The sequence below is a fragment of the Sus scrofa genome, chromosome 9 (genome assembly GCF_054392235.1).
Source record: "Sus scrofa isolate SSC_HxYL_T2T_F1_AM1 chromosome 9, Sscrofa_HxYL_maternal_Yorkshire_Landrace_v2.0, whole genome shotgun sequence".
Classification (NCBI taxonomy): Eukaryota; Metazoa; Chordata; class Mammalia; order Artiodactyla; family Suidae; genus Sus; species Sus scrofa.
The window spans coordinates 110,310,267-110,333,509 of NC_139391.1; the positions used below are offsets into that span (position 1 = coordinate 110,310,267).

The 23,243-nt window shown below is 48.7% G+C and overlaps 1 protein-coding gene and 1 long non-coding RNA gene across 50 annotated transcripts in view; both read right to left on the bottom strand.

Moving 5' to 3' along the window:
* Nucleotides 1-23,243, bottom strand: part of ATXN7L1 (ataxin 7 like 1) — a 462,010-nt gene that overhangs the window by 38,908 nt on the left and 399,859 nt on the right. For all 49 annotated transcript variants that reach the window (XM_003482700.5, XM_021063506.2, XM_005667724.4 and 46 more), the window contains one exon: nucleotides 21,693-21,915. In XM_003482700.5, the coding sequence (XP_003482748.1) occupies nucleotides 21,693-21,915 (223 nt within the window). The remainder of the gene's footprint in view (nucleotides 1-21,692; nucleotides 21,916-23,243) is intronic.
* LOC146400078 (uncharacterized) lies at nucleotides 13,373-18,733 on the bottom strand. The gene is made up of 2 exons (XR_014816107.1): nucleotides 16,805-18,733; nucleotides 13,373-15,951 (listed from the first exon to the last, which is right to left on the bottom strand). It is a non-coding gene; the product is annotated as an uncharacterized LOC146400078 (long non-coding RNA).

Consider the following 23,243-nt stretch of genomic DNA (forward strand, 5'->3'; position numbering starts at 1 on the left):
GCCCCTGAGACAGTGCCAGGCGGCTTAGTTCTTTGGTGATGCTTCTTCCCTACTGCGTGTTAGTAATTGAACTTGAGCCAGGCCAGCGAATGTCTGTGACAGATCTCCTGATCTGGGGTTTTCTCCCCTACCTGAGGGTGGTCCCCTCATACCCTCTCTGCCAATGCTTCCAGAACTCCAGAGAGACTTCGATTCCAGTGCCCTGGAGACAGCTGTGGAATTGGAGCCCATCAGAAAGAAGGGAAGGCTGATGTGGGGTCCTTTGGGATTGAGTTGTCTTAGCTTGGAAGCGGGGGGGGGGGGGGGAGTTAGGGAAGAAAATCTGATCAAGAATGTTTCAAAGGCTCCAAAGACCAGCTGAGACAGTAAGGAGTGCAGCCACAGAGTAAATACCCTTGAGGCCACATCTTGGCAGCAGGAGGAGAAGGGAGATTGAGCTGTTTGGGTGGGAGTTCTAAGGGGGCCTGCTAGCTAATGGAGAAGGGCCATAGAGAGGAGGAATCTGCGGACTGTCCCCCATCCTTTTTCCTTCGGTGTCCCTTCTTTCACACAAAGGCTTTGGGTGTCCCCTCTAAGGTGACCTGCCTGGCCTGAGTGGAGAAGGTACTTCTTCTAGGACTTAAGAGAAGACAGAGAAGCAGGCAGCTCAATGGTAGTGGGAAGGGCCAGACACATCTTTGGAGGAAATGAGATGGAGAGAGAAGTGAAGGTCCTTCCAAGTTGACCTCAACACCCTCATTCCCCAGCATAAATGTCAGAAATTGGTCCAGGTGGGAATTTAGTTTCCTTTCTTCACTACAACTGGAACAGACCCCAGATCCCAGGCAGATGAACAGAGGAGGAAATGAAGACAAGATGGTGCCACATGATGGGGAAAACCTGTCTCAGAGGTTCAATCGTTTTCCAGCCCTGAGAGCCCTGGCTCCTGTTTCACTTACACACAGACCCTGGTGTGTGTGAGCGAGGGTGGCTGCCCGGGCACCATCACCTTGGGACTGTCTTCTCCTTTCTCCCCCGTGCTTGTTCTCACTCCCGTCCCGCCTCTGCCTCCACGTCTCCCAGCCAGTAGGCACAATGTCCCAGTCCTGGGCAGCAGACCATGAACAACAGTACCCCCCACCCCCCTTTTTTTTTTCCCCATTTGGAAAGAAGCCAAAAGATCCTAACCCCTGTTATCACAGTTTGGGTACCTCCCCCCTTTTCTGGGTCTAGTCACAGAACTGCAACACCTCTGTGTGCTGTTAGGAGCTGGGTAGACAGCTGGCGACAGACACCCAGACGACTTACTAACGATTTACTGGTCGACTGGCTTAGGTGATAAACAAGCCCCGAAGTTCCCCTGGAAGTTAACCAAAGCCCCTCAAGTTCCTTCCCTGTCGATCTTAAAGGATGCGCTTACACACTTCCCCAAGTCTCACGATTACTTGCATTCATCCACTTGCTACTGTCCTTTCTTTGAGGAGCAACATTTGAAAGGGAAAGCCGAGTCCCCACTCCGTGCCTGCTGCTTTCATAAAGCCTGTTTTGTTCGCTTGGGATGAACTCTCTCAGGGAGCCCAGGGCTGCAGCCTGTTCTCCTGCTGCGTCCAATACACTGGCACAGTTATCCCCTCGTTATCTCTGTGCCTCTGTCTCATCCTGGGAAGGGATCCCACAGCCAAGAACAGTCCTCTCTCACCCTCCTGGCTGCATCCACCTTGCTTCTTGAGTGCTGTTTCAGCTGCCTGGGTGCTGCTCTTTCCTCGGTGCTGACCTGACTCAGTTTATCTTTTGGAACCAAGGAGGGCCTTCTGGCTTTAAGAAAATGTTTATCCTGGTACCAAGTAGATTCCCCTCCCTGTCCAGTGATGTCTTACAAAGACCAGAGGGATCAGAGGTAGAGAATCTTACGGTGCCATTTTGAGGGCCACCAAAGTGTCACAGGGCCAGGAGTTCTCCTGCCAGCGATTCTTGCCTGGAGATGATGGTTTATTCTCTCTCCTTTTTTTTTGGTCTTTTTAGGGCCGCACCCACAGCATGTGGAAATTCTCAGGCTAGAGGTCGAATCGGAGCTGCAGCTGCCGGCCTGTGCCACAGCCACAGCAACGTGGGATCCGAGCCATGTCTTTGACCTACACCACACAGCTCAGGGCAACACTGGATCCTTCACCCACTGAGCAAAGCTAGGGATTGAACCTGCACTCTCGTGGATACTAGTTGGCTGCATTACCATTGAGCCACGACAGGAACTCTGGTTTATTCTTTCATCATCAACAGACAAAGCTTAAAAGAATGGTTGAGAACAACTTTAGGCCTGCAGAAATCATTGCCAGCCCTGCTCCACTTCACAGCACAGGGGAAAGATGGCTTTGACAGGCATGAACCTGAAGACACATGGTATTTGTGCTGTGGGCTGGTGATTTCTTCCACCAATTCCTTCCGCAAAGGCCCCAAGTGCCTATGTTCCTGGCCTGGCAGAATCTTGAGGATCTTTGATTACTGGCTGATCCTTGAAAGAGTCATGTTACCCAGGCTCTTGCCTTTCAAGCAGGGATAGTAAGTTATTCCAAATAAAAAGAGATTTACCCAATTTTCTTTTCTTTCTTTTTTCTTTTTTTTCTTTTTGGCTGCCTCAAGGCACATGGAGTTCCTAGGCCAAGGATCAGATCCGAGCTGCAGTTGTAACCTAAGCTGCAGCTGCGGCAACGCTGGATCCTTAACGCACTGTGCCAGGCTGGGGATTGAGCTGCATCCTAGCAGTCCCAAGATGCCACGGATCCCATTGCACCACAGCCTGTGGCATATGGAAATTCCCAGGCGAGGAACTGAATTCGAGCCATAGCTGTGACTTATGTTGCAGCTCCGGCAATGCCAGATACCTTAACCCACTGCATGGGGCCAGGGGTCAAACCTGCATCTCTGCTGCCACCAAGCTGCTACAGTAGGATTCTTAACTCACTGTGCCACAGCAGGAACTCTGGAATTTACCCTATTTTAAAAGGCTTTCAGAGAAAAGATTCCATTGGGCTTTCTTGATGCATTTTGACACTATTCATGTCAAATTTAAATTCTTTAAATTGAAATACTTAGGACATTCTTGGAGTCTGGGAGTTAGGCAATCACTAAGAATCAGCTTGCTTGCTTATTTATTTATGTATTTTTTTAGGGCTGCACCTTTGGCGCATGGAAGTTCCCAGGCTAGGGGTAGAATTAGAGCTGCGGCTGCTGGCCTACACCACAGCCACAGCAACGCCAGGTCCTTAACCCACTGTGCAGGGCCAGGGATTGAACCTCCATCCTCATGGATACTAGCTGGGTTGGTTGTCTCTGAGCCACAACAGGAATTCCAAGAATCAGCTTAAAAAACAGCTACAGAGTCTGATCCTGGTACAGCGGACATAGGAGGTGCTACATAAATCCTGGTCAATGAATAAATAGTACTTTTTCCTTTTTTTTTTTTTTTTGGTCTTTTTGCCTTTTCTAGGGCCGCACCCACAGCACATGGAGGTTCCCAGGCTAGAGGTCTAATCAGAGGTGTAGCCGCCAGGTTACACCAGAGCCACAGCAACTCGGGATCTGAGCCGCGTCTGCGACTTACACCACAGCTCACGGCAACGCCGGATCCTTAACCCACTGAGCAAGGCCAGGGATCGAACCCGAGACCCCGTGGTTCCTAGTCGGATTCGTTAACCACTGTGCCACGACGGGAACTCCAATAGTACTTTTTTCAGTATGGAAAAAGATTGGGAAAACGTTCAGAAAACCAATCTGTAAATACCTTAAGCAAACAGAAAACAGGATAATCAACCACAGTTCACGGGAAATAAGGAAATCTGCCAGGTTAATCTAATATTATTCTGTGGCTGAGTGTTAGGCCTGGCGGGCAGAGAGGAAGCACGGTACATAATCTCTCCTGGCCTTTGCACGGCTCTGATTCCCTCTTATATCACACACCCTCAGTAAGTGGGCAAAGTGTGGTCAGACCACACAGCAATGGGGATGAGTGGCCCAGGCAGCGGAGGTTTGGTTATCAGGGTCTCGTGCCAGCCCATCACAGGGGCTCATCCCTGGCCAAGAAGGCTAAAACGTCTTCATCAGTGACTTGGGTGATGGGCCAAGACCTCGTCCATCAACTGTGGGAAGAAGCAATTAGCTGTTGGGAAGAATGATGTGGGACTTCCCCTTAGGAGGCGGGGAGAAGTGAACAAGCTGACTTGGATGAATTGTAAACGTGACCAGGAGCAAGTAAAATAAAATCAGGGAGGACAAGTAGGGCTGAATTACATGCCTATGCCTTGCCACTGTTCTGGCAAAGACTATAGACTATAGAGGGTGTTGCAAGATAGTTTGGGATAATGGCTGGGGACACAGGCTTTGAAATCAGACAAACCTAGATCCAAATCCTGCCTTTTCTATCGCTAGATGCATTATGGCGGGAAAGCCATCTGACTCCTGTAGGAATGAGGACAAGGGTGGCTGGCCTGGCAGGTGCACCAGCTCTGGTTTCTGCTCTTCTTTGCCTCCTTGGCAGGACAGCCTCGCAGTAAAAAGCCCAGGCAGGCAAACGAGGCTACTCTGCTTCACTTATCTCAAAACTTCCCCACTCTGGCCTCAGTTTCCTTAGTAGTACAATGAAGGCCATGATAGATATTTGAAGTGATTATCTGAGATAGTACATACAAAGTGCTTAGCATGGCACTAGGCACATAATTGGCCTTCAATGAACTGTAGCTAAAGCAAAAAGCAGAGAGAAGGTCATGCCGTCCCCACCCTACTGACCCTGATGCCACCCTACTGACCCTGTTGGGGTTTACGTCTGGGCACAAGTCATCATTACTGTCAGAATTTTTTGTGCCCTTAGCCCCTCTGGTCCCACAGTAGAGGGAGGGGTGGAGGAGGAGGCGGCTGAAGACTGGTGGGAGCAGGTAGCTTTCCATACTGGAGGACTTCTTGGGGGTGCAGAAGGGGACAGACAGAGCTGAACAGGAAGCCCCTTCAGACTTGATCCCTTTCTAGGAGCCCTCAGCCTACCTCACAACCCCACCTGCCTCTCAATCCCTAGTTTCCTAGGCACTGCCTGAGCTTGGACTAGTGGTGAAAGCTCAAACCTGCGTACACATTGTGGAAGAGTGGGCAGAACTCCAGCCTCCTCTCATACAAAGGGTGTCATCTCCTGTCCCCCCAAAGCAAGGGAGGCAATGTGCGTCCTTGCTGGTCCTAAGATGAACTGTTATGTCCCCCCTTGTAGGCTTCAGCCAGATTCCCTGGAAGCCGGAAGCCCCGGCACGAGCCTCAGTGACGCAAGCACTTCTGTTAATCAGGGCTTCCCAAGGCATGGAGCTCAGAGGTGGTCTCTGAGATCAGCCAGGAGATCAACTGGGAGGTCAACCGGTACTAAATGCCCTTATATTCCTGGAGAGCCGTAATACCCCAAGACCATGGGAAAAATCAGCAAGCCGGAGGAGAGGAAGATAACGAAGGAAAACCAGAGTCCTGCCACGGTGGTGTAAATGCAGCTGCACAGGTTGTCTCTGGAGTACCCTTGTGACCAGCTTCCCTGCAGTGGTGCAGCCTTGGGCATCGAGTCCAGGGGGAATTTAAAGCACCCCCAGGCCAAACCAACCTTACCTGCTCAGTGCCTTTCTTATCACATATGACAACAAAAAGCCTTGCAGTGAAAATAAGTGCCCAGAGAAATTCACATCAGGGCATAAGTGGTATCAGGGCCTTTGAGGGTAGGCTCTGAGATGGAAGAGACCAGGGAGCAAGTGGATTCTGCAGGAAGCACTAGCACAGAGCAGAAGACAGCCCCCAGTGCTGGCCCAGGACCGGCTCTGCCTAGGAGCAGCCTGCAAATGCACTTCCACCTCCAGCCACCAGAGGTCATCAACTCCCGCTCGTGGAGCTACAATGGGCCCTGCCTGCCGGGGCTGCCCTTGGCCTTCCACACGACATCCACTGCCTTCCTCAAGCGCTGGAGCCGACGCTGACCCAGAGGGAGAGACAGAACCCCCTCCCCTCCATCCTCCTGCCAGGGAAGGCGGGGACCTGGGACTAGGGCTCAGACCCTCAGCCTTTGCTTTTAGGAAGCTTGTTCTGAGCACAGCATCCCTGGCTACTGCCAGCGCCCCAGCCTCCTTTCCAGGGTGACCCTTCCTGAGAAAGCATCTTTCCCCTCAACCTCTCCCTCCTTCTCCATCTTGGAATCCAGCACTGGCAAGCCGCCCTGCACCCAAACCATCTCCATCCAGAATGCCAAGCACATTTTCTTTAAACCTTCAAGAGTTTTAGTCTTCACAGTTGACCAACAGCAGACTCCGGAAAGACTTGGCCTCAAATTAAATACATTCTGAGTTTTTAAAAATCTCTATCGTTAACAGCATCACCATCCACTCGAAAGCCTTCTGCAACGTTCAGTCGTCCTTTTTGCATTCCGCTTCAGGCCTCATGCCTGAACCCTGATGAAAATCCAGCCACTGGACTTTCTCTCTAGCCTCTCTCAGTGCTCAATCCATTTCCACCAATGCAAATCTGACCCACTCTCCTGCTGTTTAGAAGGCTTTGCGGGCTCCCTACTGCCCAGGTTACCATGTCCAACCTCACCGCTGGCTCCCGACAGCTCCTGCCCGGGGTACCTTCCATCACAGCCTAGCCGGACGCTCTCGCTCTCTGAATACTGTGTTCATCCACCAGGCTCTGGGCCTTTACATGGGGGGCGCGGTTTCCTTCTGCTGGTGCGCCCTCCTCCCTTCTCAGCGAGAACACACCCGCCTCTGTGTGGATGATGCGTCCTCTTCTCTCAGCGCTAGCTGTTTCTTCCTCGGTGTTTCTGCCACACTTATCAAAGAGCAAGGCTTTAGTTCTGTGTCTCGGTGGCCTGGCCAGACCATGAGCAACCTGAAGATGGGATCCTGGACCAAGTGTATCCACCTCTCTGGAGTTATTCCAGTGACATCCTTACAATTTAGCATTTAGGAAGGGCTCAATCAGTGTTTGATGAATGACTCGATGTTCACAGTGAAGGTTAATTCACTTAACACATTACAAAGCAAACCAACTCTTAAGCAGCACAAATGTTTTAGGAAAGGACCAGCCTGCAGCTGTCACCTTTCTTGGTAGAGGAGCCATTGTGATGACAAAGTTCACCTCTGGAGGAGGCTGACCTCTCCCCATCCTTCACTCCTCTCATTCTCCCTGGTCACACACCCACTGAACACCTGCTAGGGTAGGCTGTGCCCTCATGTGGGAGATGGTTTTGTGTCCTCAGCACCAATTTATAGATGAAGAACCCGAAGCTTAGAAAGGTTGCCCCAGGGCCTTTATTCAGCAAAGTGAAGGGCAGAAAGGGGGTTTGGTTTCAGGGAGCTCTAAGGGTGATGCTCTTTATCACAGCCCAGCTGTGTGTGTCATCTCAGGCCAGCCACTTTATCACCTTGGGCTTGTGTTTTCTCACCTCAGCACAGAGTAGCTTTGAGGCTCAAAAGGGAGTGGGACCATGAAAGCATCTAAAAATTACCAAGTGCTCTGCAAATAGGAAGGACCGTGGTTACCCACCTTCGTGGCTCAGACTCCCTCTCTCCCTTTTCCTTCCCCAGCTGTCCTCGCCTAGATCTCCCTTCCCTGAACTCTAATCCCTATTTCGTAGCATTTCTGCAAGTTGACAGGTCGGCTGAGCTTACACCCAGGGAGCTGTCCATTGTTCTTACCTAGCTCATCTAAAACCCAGTGAGCAGGCAGCAGTGAGATGCTTAAATTCCAGATGCCTCCCTGCCCTGGCAGGGATCTTACCCGCCTGGATGCCTGCGTATTCTAATCCTGCTGTCCGTCTTCGTACTCCCCTGTCTTTCTATTCCTTTCCTCGCCGGCTCATGTGTCTACTCCTTCAGTCCACGCACCTTTCCTCCCTCATCCTGTGACCCACTCCCTTGACACCCAAACCTACATCAGCAGAGGCACAAACTGGCCTCAGAGTGTCCCCCCCCCATCTCCTGTGTGAGAGGCTGGATGATTAAGTAGGACCCCAAGAAGGACCTTCTCTGGAATGCCATACCACCTCCTCACTTCCCTTCTTTATTTTACTTCTTTCTTTATTTTTGGCTGCACCTACGGTACATGGAAGTTCCCAGGCCAGGAACTGACTCCAAGCCACAGCTACAATCTACATAGCTGGGTCCTTTAACCCACTGTGCTGGGCCAGGGATTGAACCCACACCTCCACAGCGACCTGAGCTGCTGCGGTTGGATTCTTTTTTTGTTGTTGTTGTCTTTTTAGCACCATGCCTGTGGCTTATGGAAGTTCCCAGGCTAAAGGGTCAAATCAGAGCTGGAGCTGCTGGCCTACACCACAGCCACAGTAACGCAGGGTTCAAGCCACATCTGCGACCTACAACACAGCTCACGGCAATGCCAGATTCTTAACCCACTGAGCAAGGCCAGGGATTGAGCCCGCATCCTCATGGTTGTTAGTCAGGTTCATTACTGCTGAGCCGCAACGGGAACTCCAGCAGTTGGATTCTTAACTCACTGTGCCACAGTGGGAACTCCCTCACTTCTGCTTAGGGTTTTCCTCATGGGGTCAGATGCATCCTGGGATATGACATGCAGGGGCTGCGGTATGGGTGTGACTGGAACTGTCACCTCTTTAGCTGAAAAAAAAAAATCTTTCCCTTCTTGCCGGAGCACAGAGGGTTTTTCCTCTGAGACCCAGTTCTCCCTTCCAAACTCTAGTAATTATAATGGGGAAAAATAATTCTGTGATGGAAAATGGCACCCTGATTTCTCCTCAAGAACTCAAAAGATCAGTTTATACCTGCTGTTTCCCTTAGGATCAGAAGAAGCCCTATGAGGACGGGGAGAGAGCAGCTCTATTTAAAAGACTCCTTCATTCGTTCACTCACATTGCACTCATTTATCAACTACCTGCTGGATGCCAGATTCCATGCTAAACCCTGGGGCTGCAGCAGGGGCAGGGGAGGACAGAGATGCAAATAAGTACCATTTGTGACGGTAGCTCTTATAGTGGTATCTTGAGTGTTAATGGAAGCTTTAAGGAGCATCTCAGTCTGTACAAAAGTACAGGAAGGCTTGGAGTTCCCACTGTGGCACAATGGAAATGAATCCAACTAGTATCCATGAGGATGTGGGTTAGATCCCTAGCCTTGCTCAGTGGGTTGGGGATCTGGCTTGCCATGAGCTGTGGTGTAGGTCACAGATGTGGCTTGGATCCCATGCTGTTTTGTCTGTGGCAAAGGCCAGCAGCTATAGCTCCCATTTGACCCCTAGCCTGGGAACTTCTATATACTGCAGGTGCAGCAGTAAAAAGACCAAAAAAAAAAAAAAAAAAAAAAGTCCAGGAAGGCTTCATGGAGGAAGTGATGCTCATGCAAGACCCTAAGCATGTATAGGGACAAGCAAGGGGGATGCTTCTCATAAGGGAAACAGCACGTGTCAACACACGGAGGTGTGCTGAGGAGCTACAGTTAGACTGGGACACCTGGAACGTGAAATGAAGGGGTTAAAACATTGGCAGTAGTGGCTGGACAAGTGGGAGATGCCAGATCATACATCCACCTCTAAAGGGGTTAAGCTTCTACTCTGTGGGCAGACAACTGAGGCTACTGAGAGTTCTGAGCAGGGCAGGGACACACAGTACTCGGGCCAGGGGCAGAGCTCGGCCTGGAGGAGCCGCAGGGTAAGGGGCCAGGAGACCAGGTAGAGGCCACTGCCAGAATCCTTGCTGAGGGACCTGGGGTGGTCAGAGGGGATAGGTCGGTCACCGGAGGGTCTGCGGCACCTTGGGTCTCTAGAATTTCCTGGCCTGAGCCCGTCTTGAGATGACTCCCTAGGTCCTGAGGGAGTCACCAAGACTGAGCCGTGGTCTTGACCCCAGTTCATGCCGACACCAGGCAAGAAGTGATGAGGCAGCCTGGTTTCTCTCAAGGCGCCTGGCCAGGTCTCACAGTTATCATTTCCTTCTCCATCAGGTGCTGGGAGAGCTTCCTACCCCCCGTCCCTGCCGCCCCAGGAGGACAGGCCTCTGTCCTAAGCATGCAGAGGAGCCTCGGTGAGGAGGGGCCCTTCCCCCACCTCCTGCCAGGCACATGCAGGGAGGCCAGGGGGCCTGCTGATTTTTCTTTTGCTCCGGCTCATTTTCCTTCTGGAACAGCTGGCTCATCTCCTGCATTTTTAATAGCTGAGCACATTTAGCATTCAGCACACACGTGTGGGTAGATAAGGCCCAAAGAGAAGGCAACAAGCCATGCAGGGAAGGGAGACCTCCTCCCTGCTCCCGCCCACATCGGGGGTGGGGGGATTTGAGCTCCCCCATCCGCCCACCATGCTGGACCAGGGTAGCTGAAGTGGCAGCGGGTGGAAAAGTCAGACTGGCTGATTCAGACCCCATGCAGGACAGGACTCGGAAGGAACATCTGAAACGCTGTCTTAGCTCAAAAGAGCCAAATAGCCATCATTTCCTCCTGAATTTCACTAGGGGCAGAACCAGCTTACCCACCTCCCTCCACCTTTATGGGCTCCAGGGACGGCGGGCAGGGTATTCTCTGGCCTCTGGCTCCCCCAGCAGTGGTCCCCAAGGGCAGGATGGTGAACTAGCAGAGAGGGGCTGAGATCCTGGGCGCAGGGTGTGCTGCAGGCTGATCTTCAGGGGACAATGCTGGTAGTGCGGGGATGCCCTTTCTTTCCCCCTTTCTTCTCATGCAGTTACTTTTTAACCTCTCCAGGCACAGATGGGAGAAAACAACAGGTCCACGGACCATTTAACCTTGTGTGAGCAGCAGGAAGTGGCCCTGAACTCAGGAGCTGTGTTTTATTGCAATGCACGTGAATTTGAGCTACTTGGAAAGAGGCGTCTCTAAATTGCCATTAAATCTCATCTAAAGGCCTCAGGCCCCCACCTGCAGGCACTGCTTTCTTGGCCTTCAGGGTCCGGTACACAGCTCCTGGGGGCCGGGAACAGAACTTCGGTAGGGGATTCTCTGCGTGGCTAATGTGGGTCCTCTGAGTCTGCTCCCCCGACTCCCCCAGCAGCAGCAGGCAGCAAATGTGAGAAAGCAGGAGAGTTCCTTCCACCTTGGAATCTAGCAAGTCCTGTCGGGGAGTGTAACATTAGACAGATCCAAGGAGCTACCTTCACACATCTGTGAATCAAAGAATCAGAGGGACCCAACCTGGGTCACCTGGCCCAGGTGTCCAGAACTGTGCCGTCTGATAAAGGAGCCACTAGCCATTTGTGGCTTTTGAGCCCTGAGCTTTACATTTTGTATGATTTTAATTCATTAAAATTTAAAAACAGGCACTTGATGTGGTTATTAGAAAATGTGTTAAGTGTATTTTGGAACAACTTGGGTAGGCAAATCTATTTTATAAATGCTATTTTTTAAAAAATGAAATCTAAATATGAATACGGTGGAGTTCCTGTCGTGGCTCAGTGGTTAATGAACCTGACTAGGAACCATGAGGTTGCAGGTTCGATCCCTGGCCTCGCTGAGTGGGTTAAGGATCCGGTGTTGCCGTGAGCTGTGGTGTAGGTCGCACATGCAGCTCAGATCCTGAGTTGCTGTGGCTCTGTTGTAAGCTGGCAGCTACACCTCTGATTAGACCTCTAGCCTAGGAACCTCCATATGCTGTGCGTGTGGCCCTAGAAAAGGCAAAAAGACCAAAAAAATAAAAATAAAAAAATAAATAAATATGAATAAAGTATTTCCAGTGAAATTTTAGTGTCCAAATTGAGATGTGCTGTAAGTATAAAGCACACACAGGATTTATGAAGACTTATGAGGGAAAAATAAAGAAAGTAAATTGTCTCACTGATATGTTGAAACGATAATATCATGGTTATATCAGGTTTAATAAACCGTATTGTTAAAAATTAATTTCATTTGTTTCTTATCACTATTTTCCAGCATGGCTATTAGAAAATTTTAAATTACACGTGTGGTGCACAGTAAATGTTGACTGGATAGCGCCCGTCTAAACAATTCTAGATAAAGGGTTAACTGCCTCCAGGAATGGAAATCTTACTGTCCTTTCCAATGGGCAGATCCATTTCATTCAGTTCAACAAATATTTGCTGACAAGGAGACTGTGTTTGCTGAGTGTGAGGACCTGCCGTGGAGGAGGCCCTGCAATTACCAGTGAGCAGAAGGTCTAATCCACAGCAGCCCAGAAGGAGTCACGGGTGAGGGGAAAGCGCAGTGTGGCGGCGGCTGAAAGGAGATGCCAGCGTTATCAGGTGGCTGGCTGAGAAGAAGCGAGTGAGAGAGAAGGACTTCGAGAATAAGGCGGCCCAGGGGACGGGCAGTGAGGAGCAGCGAGGGTTTGGGCAGGAGAGAAGGGACCGGATGCTGTGGAAGGAACTCTGCTTCCTCGGGTTCCTCCTTCGGCCCCTATTCTCCAGGGCCCTGTCCTTGGCCCCTGTTCTTCTCAAGCCACGTATCTCCCCAGGAAGCCCCACGAGTACCAATGCCTGTGTTGACGCTGACAACGCTGCTTCTCCCTCGGGCCCAAACACTCAACGCCCACGGGACATCTCCACGTGGATGAGTCTCAGACACTTCAAGCGCCACTGACTCTCTGGCTGAACACTTCCTCCTTCCATGCCCTAACTCTGGCCCTTTCTGTCCTCTTGAGGAAGTGGCAGGACCAGTCACCCAGCTGTTCAAGCCAGGAACGTTATCCTCAATTCTTCCCTTGCATTGCAAGCCCTAATACAACCAACCCCAAAGTCTTGTGGAGTATTCTTCCTTAGTATTTCTTAGTTATTTCTCCCACCTGGTCCCTTCTGCAATTACTTAAGCGAAAGCGTCCTCAAGGCTGCCTCTTGAATGGCTGTTCAAGCTATTTTTATTATTATTTTTTCATCTTTTTGCCTTTTCTTGAGCCGTTCCCATGGCATATGGAGGTTCCCAGGCTAGACGTCGAATTGGAGCTGTAGCCAGTGGCTTAGGCCACAGCCACAGCAACACGGGATCAGAGCCTCGTCTGAAACCTATACCACAACTCACTGCAACGCTGGATCCTTAACCCACTGAGCAAGGGCAGGGATCAAACCCGCAACCTCGTGGTTCTTAGTCGGATTTGTTAACCACTGTGCCACAATGGGAACTCCCATCTTTACTATTCTTGCCTTTTTTTTTTTTTTAGGGCCACACCTGTGGCATATGGAGGTTCCCAGGCTAGGGGTCCAATTGGAAGTACAGCTGCAGGCCTATGCCACAAACACACAGCAACACCGGATCCGAGCCGCGTCTCCAACCTACACCACAGCTCACGGCAACGCTGGCTCCTTAACCCACTGAGCAAGGGCGGGGATCAAACCCTCAACCTCATGGTTTCTAGTCGGATTCATTCCCGCTGTGCCATGACAGGAACTCCCATCTTTTATTATTCTTTTTTACTTTTTATTGTTGGCTATATTTACAGCCAGGGATTGAACCTGAGCCACAGCAGGGACAATGCTGAGTCCTTAACCACTAGTCCACCAGGGAACTCCTCAAGCCACTCTTTATACAGCTGTCAGGGGGATCTTACTACAATTGCAGATCCATGCAGCTTTTAGGGTGAAACCCAAATTCCTAAATTTAGCTCACACAGTGGAACTTTATAACCTGGCCCTCATTCACCTACTCAGTTTCATTTCTTGTCTCTCCCTATAAACAAATACTTTTGCATATTCTGTTCCCTTTGTCGGGGACACCCTTCCTATTTTCTTACCAAAAAAAAAGTTTCTTTTTTAAAAATTGCGGTTAAAATATATATAAGAATTACAGCTCCAATCTGGTTTTCTTTGTCTAGCTTATTCCTGCATATTCTTCAAATTTAGCTCAACTGCGACCTCTTTTGAAAAAACATTCTCGGGGTTCTCAGCCTGGGTGAGGTACCCTTCTTCTGTGCTACCATTATCTTAGCTCTTATCCCATTATACTCTGGGTTAGCTTATGTCTCTTTTTACAGATTCCTTAGGACAGTGTCTGTGTCTGATTTAATTTTGCATCCACAGGGCTGCAGTGTACCGTTGTGGAGTTTAGGCACTGCACTAGATGCCTAGGAGTAAGGGCTTGAAGACCATTGGCCAATTGTGCACTCTGGTCCAGAGCTGTGATGCAGGCCTTTTTTCTAACTTACACAAAGGTGCCACAGGTGACAAGCCCGGTATATCCTCAGGGTTTATTTCAGAACTGGCACATAGTATTATAGTTATATAATACAGTCATTATAGTAACTGCTCATTAAAATGTTAAATTGAATAAAGAGAGGTGGATGTTCTAGACAAAGGAGCCAGGGAAAGACACAGTGAGGAAGCTGGAGCAATGGGATGATTAGGATTGGATTAGGGGGTTTGGAGCCAGTTTGTAGAGGGTCCCTTATAGACCTCCTGCTAGAGGGAGGTGATTGGCTTTTAAAGGATAAGTCAGTTCTGGTTCTGTTTCCCCTCCCCTTTGTGTACGCATTGGAATAGGTCTACAGTGTATCATGGGCTGAGAGCTTAACTCTGAATTCAGAAGACAATGAAAAAACTTTGAGAACTTTTGAAAGGATTGTGACTTATTTTCTTGTTCCCTGAGATAGGCTAGTATTGCTATAACCTTCCCTCTTAGAACTGATTATGCTGCATCCCATAGGTTTTGGATTGTTGTGTCTTTGTTGTCATTTGCTTCTAGGTATTTTTAAAGTTCCTCTTTGATTTCTTCAGTGATTCATTGGTTGTTTAGTAGCATGTTTATTCTCCATGTGTTTGTGTTTTTTTTGCAGTTTTTTCCTTGCTGATTTCTAGTCCTTTAGTGTTACGGTCAGAAACAATGCTTGATATGATTTCAATTTCCTTAAATTTACCGAGGCTTGATGTGTATCCCAGTATGCGATCTATCCTAGAGAATGTTGTGTGCACTTGAAAAGAATGTGTATTCTGCTGCTTTTGGATGGAATATTCTATAAAGAACTATTAAGTCCATCTGGTCTAATGCATCATTTAAGGCCTGTGTTTCCTTGTTGCTTATCTGTATGAATGATCTGTCTATTGCTATAAGTGAGGTGTTAAAGTCCCCACTATTATTTTGTTATTGCCAATTTCTCCTTTTAAGGTTGTTATTAGTTGCCTTATATATTGTGGTGATCCTATGTTGGTTGCATATATATTTACAGTTGTTATATTGTTTTCTTGGACTGATCCTTTGATTATTATGAAATGACCTTGTCTCTTATAATATTCTTTATTTTAAGGTCTATTTTTGTCTGACATGAGTATTGCTACTCCAGCTTTCTTTTGATTTCCATTTGCATGGAATATTTTTTTCCATCCTCTCACTTTCAATTTGTATGTGTCCCTAGAACTGAAGTGGGTCTTTTATTTATTTTTTTATTCTTTTTTTATTTTTATTTTTTGTCTGTGTGCCTTTTCTAGGGCTGCTCCCACGGCATATGGAGGTTCCCAGGCTAGGGGTCTAATTGGAGCTGTAGCCACCAGCCTACACCAGAGCCACAGCAACTTGGGATCCAAGCCAAGTCTGCAACCTACACCACAGCTCACAGCAACGCTGGATGTTTAACCCACTGAGCAAGGCCAGGGATCAAACCCACAACCTCATGGTTCCTAGTAGGATTCGTTAACCACTGTGCCACAACAGGAACTCCTGAAGTGGGTCTTTTAAAGACAGCATGTATATGGGTCCTGTTTTTGTATCCATTCAGCCAGTCTATGTCTTTTGGTTGGGGCATTTAGTCCATTTAATCTAAGGTAATTATTGATATGTATGTTCTTATTGCCATTTTATTGTTTTGGATTTGTTTCTGTTGGTCTTTTTCCTTCCCTTCTTCTCTTATTCTCTTCTATTGAGGTTTGAAGACTATCTTTACTGTCACGTTTGGATTGCTTTCTCTTACTTGTGTGTATATCTATTGTAGATTTTTGGCTTGCAGTTATCATGAAGTTTTGATACAGGAGTCTCTATATATACACGACTGTATTTTTTTTTTTTTTTTTGTCTTTTGTTGTTGTTGTTGTTGTTGCTATTTCTTGGGCCGCTCCCGCAGCATATAGAGGTTCCCAGGCTAGGGGTCGAATCGGAGCTGTAGCCACCGGCCTACGCCAGAGCCACAGCAACGCGGGATCCGAGCCGCATCTGCGACCTACACCACAGCTCACGGCAACGCCGGATCGTTAACCCACTGAGCAAGGGCAGGGACTGAACCCGCAACCTCATGGTTCCTAGTCGGATTCGTTAACCACTGCGCTACGACGGGAGCTCCTTTTTTTTTTTTTTTTGGTCTTTTTTGTCTTTTCTAGGGCCACACCCACAGCATATGGAGGTTCCCAGGCTAGGAGTCTAATCAGAGCTGCAGCCGCCGGCCTACGCCACAGCAATGCCAGATCTGAGCCATGTCTGCAACCTACACCACAGCTCATGGCAACGCCAGATCCTTAACCCACTGAACGAGGCCAGAGATCGAACCTGCAACCTCATGGTTCCTACTCGGATTCGTTAACAACTGAGCCACGACAGGAACTCCTAACACATTTCTTTTTTTTTTTCTTTTTTTTTTTTTGTTGTTGTTGTTGTTATTGTTGCTATTTCTTGGGCCGCTCCCGCGGCATATGGAGGTTCCCAGGCTAGGGGTCTAATCGGAGCTGTAGCCACCGGCCTACGCCAGAGCCACAGCAACTCGGGACCCGAGCCGCGTCTGCGACCTACACCACAGCTCACGGCAACGCCGGATCGTTAACCCACTGAGCAAGGGCAGGGATCGAACCCGCAACCTCATGGTTCCTAGTTGGATTCGTTAACCACTGCGCCACGACGGGAACTCCCTACACGACTGTTTTAAGTTGTTGGTCTCTTAATTGCAAATGCATCTCTAGTATCCTGCATGTGTAACCTCCTCTTCTCACAATTTCTGGTTTGGGTAGTACATTTGTGTGCGGATAATTTCCTACCTTTACTATATGTATGCCTTTACTGGTGAGCCTTGTCTTTTGCAATATTTTTATTTCTACTTTGGCCTTTTCTTTTCCACCTGGAGAAATTCCTTTAGTATTTGTTGTAAAGCTGATTTAGTGTTGCTGGATTCTCTTAGCTTTTGCTTGTCTGCAAAGCTTTTGATTTCTCTTTCAAATCTGAATGAGAGCCTTGCTGGGTAGAGTAATCTTGGTTGGAGGCTTTTTCTTTCCACCATGTTAAGTATTTTGTGCCACCCCCTTCCGGCCTGCAGAATTTCTGCTGAAAAATCAGCTAATGACCTTATTGGGGTTCCCTTGTATGTTATTTATTTCTTTTCCCTCGCTACTTTCAGTACTTTCTCTTTGTCTTTAATTTTGGTCAGTTTGATTAATATGTGCCTCAGGGTGTTCCTCCCTGGGTTTATTTTATATGGTACATGTTGCACTTCCTGGATTTGAGTGAGTGATTCCTTCCCCATGTTAGGGAAGTTTTTGGTTATTATCTCTTCAAATATTTTCTTTGGCCCTTTCTCTCTTTCTTCTCCTTCTGGCACCCCTATAATACAGATGTTGGTGCATTTAAAGTTGTCCTAGAGTTCTCTTAGACTGTTTTCATTTCTTTTTTCTCTTTTGTCTTTTCTAGGGCTGCACCCGCGGCATATGGAGATTCCCAGGCTAGAGGTCTAATTGGAGCTGTAGCTGCCAGCCTACACCAGAGCCACAGCAGCATGGGATCCAAGCCCCGTCTGTGACCTACACCACAGCTCACGGCAATGCCGGATCCTTAACTCACTGAGAAACGCCAGGGATCGAACCCACAACCTCATGGTTCCTAATTGGATTTGTTAACCACTGAGACACGATTGGGAACTCCAGACTGTCTTCATTTCTTTTCCATCTTTTTTCTCTTTTCTGTTCTACATTAGTGACTTCCACCAGTCTGTCTTCCACCTTTATTAGTCATTCTTTCTGCCTTCTGTATTCTGTTATTGGTTCCTTCTAGTGAATTTTTTATTTCAGTTATTGTAGTTTATATCTCTGCTTGCTTAAGCTTTAAATCTTATATTTCTTTGCTCAGTGTTTGCTGTAATTTTCCAGTCTTTACCTCCAGTTTATTTCCAAGATCTTGAATCATCTTTACTATCATTAGTCTAAAGTCTTTTTCATGAAGGTTGGTAATCTCCAGATCACTTGGCTGTTTTTCTGGTTTTTTTTTGTTTTTTGTTTTTTGTTTTTGTTTTTTTTTTTTTCTCCTTGTTCCTTAGCTGCCTTTTCATTTTGTGTAGATTTTTAGTGTGGTCTCCTTTTTGCAGACAATAGGGTTGTAGCCTCTCTTGCTTCCTGATAGGAGGGAGTGGTGCCTGCCCACTGGTAGATGAAGCTGATTCTTACCCTCTGGTAGGTGGGGCTTTGCCCCTGAGTGCGATTAAAAGTGGTTGTGTGCTTGGCGGGGGGTGGGGGGGTGGGGGGTGGTTCTTCAGGCAGCCTGTTTGTTGATGGGTGGGGCTGTGTTCCCATCTGGTTTGTTGTTTGGTCTGGGGCTTATCAGCCCTGATGGGTGGGGCCAGATTTTTCCAAAATGGCCACTTCCAGAGGAGCTCATGCTGATGATTATTCCTGAGACCTTTCCCTCCAACGTGCTTCTTCCACAACGAGCCACAGTCACCCTCTGTTTTCCAAGGAGATCCTCCAAGAACCGGAGGCAGGTCTGACCCAGATTCTTATGGAGTCTCTGCTTTGCCCTGGGACCCAGTGCACATGAAAGCTTGTGTGTGCCTTTCAAGAGTGGAGTCTCCACTTCCCCCAGTCCTGTGAAGCTCCTGTACACAAACCCTGCTGGCTCTCAATGCCAAATGCTCTGGGGACTCCTCCTCTTAATGCCAGATCCACAGGCGTGGGAACCTGACATGGGACTCAGAACTCTAACTCCCATGGGTGAGCCTCTGTGATGTAAGTTACTTTCTAGTCTGTGAGCCATCCACCTGGTGGGCATGGGGTAGCTTATATCATGTAATCACTCCTTCTACCATCTTGATGTGGCCTCCTCTTTGTCTTTTGGGGTAAGATATCTTTTTTGGTTGTGTGTAATCTATTTCCTTGAAGGTTGTTCAGCAGTTGATTGTAATTTTGTTGTTTTCATGAGAGAAGGTGAGTTCCTGTCCTTCTACTCCTCCATCTTAATCCTGTCTCCGAGAGGACTGTGACTTAAAAATCACAAAATATTCAGGTTTGAAAATAGGATTCAAAGAAGCTGAGTGACTGGTTTAGGGTCACACAGAAAGTTAGTGGCTGGGCTCGGACCTGAACTGGCTTTTCTTGCTGCTCAGCCAATGCTCCTTCTTCCATACTGCCCTCTGGGGAAGCCTCAAAATCAAATTTTCCCAGTCGTCCAACATGTGTCTCCAGTGATGGTGATGGTGGGCAGGGATGGGCAGATTGGGGGTGAGAACAGGTGGAAGCCCACTGAAGTCAATGCTCAGTCTCACCTGGAGTGCACCCCTGGGTTGGTCTGGAATACCTACCTATTTGAAGTTAGGTAAATCACCCACAAACTTTCTGCTCTTCACACAAGGTCACTGCTCTAGTGTCTGCAGCCTTTTTCGCATAAGGGCTATTTCCCCCCTTGCAATTCTTTCGGTTGTTCTTTGGGCCCTGGCTAGTTTTCAGATTCTTTCAAAGCCCCCTCTGCCTCTAGCTGAAGGGGCCGTGTTCACAGCAGGGCTTCATAAGTGAGTGTTGAGTCAGTCTGACTCGAATGCAGAGGCTCAACTACTGGGAGAACCCTTGGTGCTGGATCTCATGCCCCTGGGACACACGTGCATCATTTATCTAATTATCATGTTTATGTTGTGCTCCTGTGTGACCCCTAAGGCTCCTTCCGGCTTACTTTCCTTGAACCCCTTGCCCTGTTTCCTCTTTTGGTTGCTCTATGGTGCATTTCTGGACTCTGAATAAATGGTTTTCATCTACTACTCTCAAACTCCCAGTCCATCTCATTCCTAGAATGGATAAGCAATGAGGTCCTACTGCACAGCACAGGGAACTATATCCAGTGTCTTGGGACAGACCATGATGGAAGCTAATATAAGAAAGGGAATGTATATATATGTATGACTATGCTGTACAGCAGAAACTGGCACAACGTTGTAACTCAACGACACTCTAATAAAAAAATTAAAAACAAAAACAAAAACAGTTTTTTATCATTTTCCATGCTCAACTTCAGTCTGAATCTGAAGAGCTATTTCTCTACTTTTTCTGGGAGATTTGGCTTCTCAACCTTTATCCCTGGCTCTAGGCGGTCCGTCCTTTGGCACATATGATGACAATAATAATGACAGTATCATCGTATCTCTATCAAACATGTGCTTTGTTTCAGACGCCACGCTTGCTGCTTCTATAAAAATTAGCTCACTTGATTCTCACAGAAAAACCCCTGGGGTAGAGATATGCTTAACCACATTTTACAAATGAAGAAAACCAAGGCACACCACGATCAAGCCATCTGCCCAAGGTCACCCGGCCGAGATCAGTGTACAGGCAGTGATACAGGAAGTGCCTACAGGAGGACACAGGATGTCACCTCAGCAAACAACCTTTCAGGTGGAGGTGGTCTCTGACATCAACATAAGAGGGGTCACTTGCACGACCAGCAGGGCAGACCCCGAGGCCACCAACTGTCATTCCCAGGCCAGGTCTTCCCTAACCAGCCATGTCCTCCTACACCATGGAGATCCTAACCCTCAGAAGAGAGCAAAGCTTGTCCATGAGGCCCGGCTGCCTGGCAGATGACTCCCCTCCTTGACAGGCACCTCTAAACCTTTGCAGTCTGTCACCAGAGGCTCCTTAATCTGGCACAATTAGCTCTTGACAAAGTCGTCATCCTTTCCAACACGCAGTGACAATCCAATTGATGGACCAAAGTCCACCGCTTTCCCAGCTATGAACTTAAGTGTGATTATTATGAATTAACAAAAGGCTTTCTCTTTAAATACATAAACGAAGAGACCCTACCCTTTATTCCTCGTCTGCCTTCATGAGGCCCGCAAGCTAAGGCCAGAGGCTCTGGACTAAGCTGGACCCTAAAGGTTCCGAATTAGGTCCAGGGCATTTGAAGATACACATCTTCTGTCCATTCCATAGATAGAACTTTTCAATATAAAGGTACAACATGAATTAAGAGCCTCTGATTTTTCACAGTGGCCGGTGACCACCTCTCTCCCGCCCCATCACAGGTGACATTCTCTTTGGATCTCCTCTCCTCCCCCCTGTGGTCAGCTCCCAATGACCCGCCTCTGCTGGCAGCTATTTCACGGAGCGGAGACCAGGCTGCTCAGGATGGGCAGCTCTGTGGGGGGCCTGCCTTCCCAGGCTCGGAGGCAGCATCACGGCCTCGCTCCTCGCCGGGGGAGACCGTCTGTGCTTTTGATGATTTATACCATCGCTTCTCTTCACTGGGGTGGAAAATCGAGAGGTGACCGTGTAACTGAGGACTCTTTCCCTGTTACCCTCTTAGACACAACATGCCTCAGATCTCAGGAGGAAAAAAACTTCCTCATCAGGCAGAGGGCCCCTTAAGGTCTCCTCCCTTCCCTCTGGTGTTTAGGTGTCTCATCCCATCCTTCTGGTTTTCTGTCTCTTCCCTCCCCAGTTCCCCAAATTCTTGGACACGATGCCCAGGAACAAAGCCACAGGGTAAACACTGTTTCCTGTGGTGACAGGGACAAGCGGCAAGGAGAGACGGCTCTCAGCCCCCGACACTCACCATGGTTTGTCCCTCGATCCCTTCGCAGGAAAGATTGTGTGCTGTTTGCTGCTGGAGGTAAGGAGATTGTCTTTGGGCGTTTTGAATGGCTTTGAGGTGCTGCTGGCAGAGTTATGGCCGCTGAGACAGGCTTTTGTTTTCACCTGTACTAGTGATGTCCTAGAATTGGAGGGTGGAGACGCCGGAGAGGGAGAAGGTCTGCACATTGAACCGTGTCTTCTCTCTATAGTGGGAGAAAGAAGAGAACTCAGCACATCACCTGTAGCGAGTGAATTGCATGCAAACAACATACACGACAGGCAAAGAAAAGATGCTGATCTTGCAACGCTGGCCTTCCCGAAGCCTTGGTTCTGATGACGGTTTGCTCGACACGTGCTCCTATCCCACCAACTGGCAGTGATCCCTTTCTGAGTGTCTGTATCAGATGGCACGCCGAACTCGCGCCACGCTTCTCACGGGAGGCATCTCCCAGGCGATCCTTCTACAAAACCACTTCTATAGGACTCGCAGAGGGGATGCCAGCTGTCACCCCAACATAGAGAGAGAACCACTTAGCCCGAGAGCCACCGACCTCAGACAGCCACTCAGAGGTCATAGGGTCCCTTAGGGCAGTGGGAAGGGTAGGACTTTAAAGGGAGCAAAGAGCAACTGTTTGAACCTGACCCCTAGCAGGAACACTAAAGTCAATGAGGACCAGTGGGGCGGCACGAAAGGGTCTTCTGGATCCAGGAGGTGACCTGGCATGTATCCACATGGCACTGTGGCCTCTCCAGGGCTCACTGAGATCCAGGACCACAGGTGCCAGCCAGGACGTACAGAAGGACAGCAATGCTTGAGGCAGAATCCACAGGTGTAGGGCTTGGACTTGGGCAGCCAGGCACAGCTTACCGGGGTTCCACAGAAAATGCCAGCACTCTGGGCAGACATGCCTCACTTATTCACCCTCACTGAGTCCCTGTGGTCTCTACTCGCTGGGCAGGATGCTGACATTGAGCAGGCGAGCAGGTGCATGAGGTAAAGCCCTACTGTACACCCACTACGGTGGTTTTTTTTTTTTTTACTTTTTTAGGGTCACACCTGTGGCATATGGAGGTCCCCAGGCTAGGGGTCGAATCAGAGCTGCACCTGCCAGCCTACACCAGAACTGCAGCAATGCCAGATTCGAGCTGCACCTGTAACCTACATGATAACTCATGGCAACGCTGGATCCTTAACCCACTGAGCAAGGCCAGGCATCAAACCCACATCCTCATGAATACTAGTCAGGTTCATTACTGCTGAGCCATGACAGGAACTCCCATTATGGTGGTTCTTAACTGTTACAGGGCAACAGACTTGATAAGAGGACCCCTCCCAGGAAAAATGCACATTTACACATGCCCCCAAACTCTGTAAACAATTACAGGAAGCAACCTCAACCCCCAAAACACAAACACTCTGAAATCCCAAGTCCACTCTGGCTCCCTCGTGCCTTCCACAGAGCCCCACATGGAGTTAGTGCTTAATAACTATGTGTTGAATAAATGAACAAAAGTTTAACAGATATCCTGA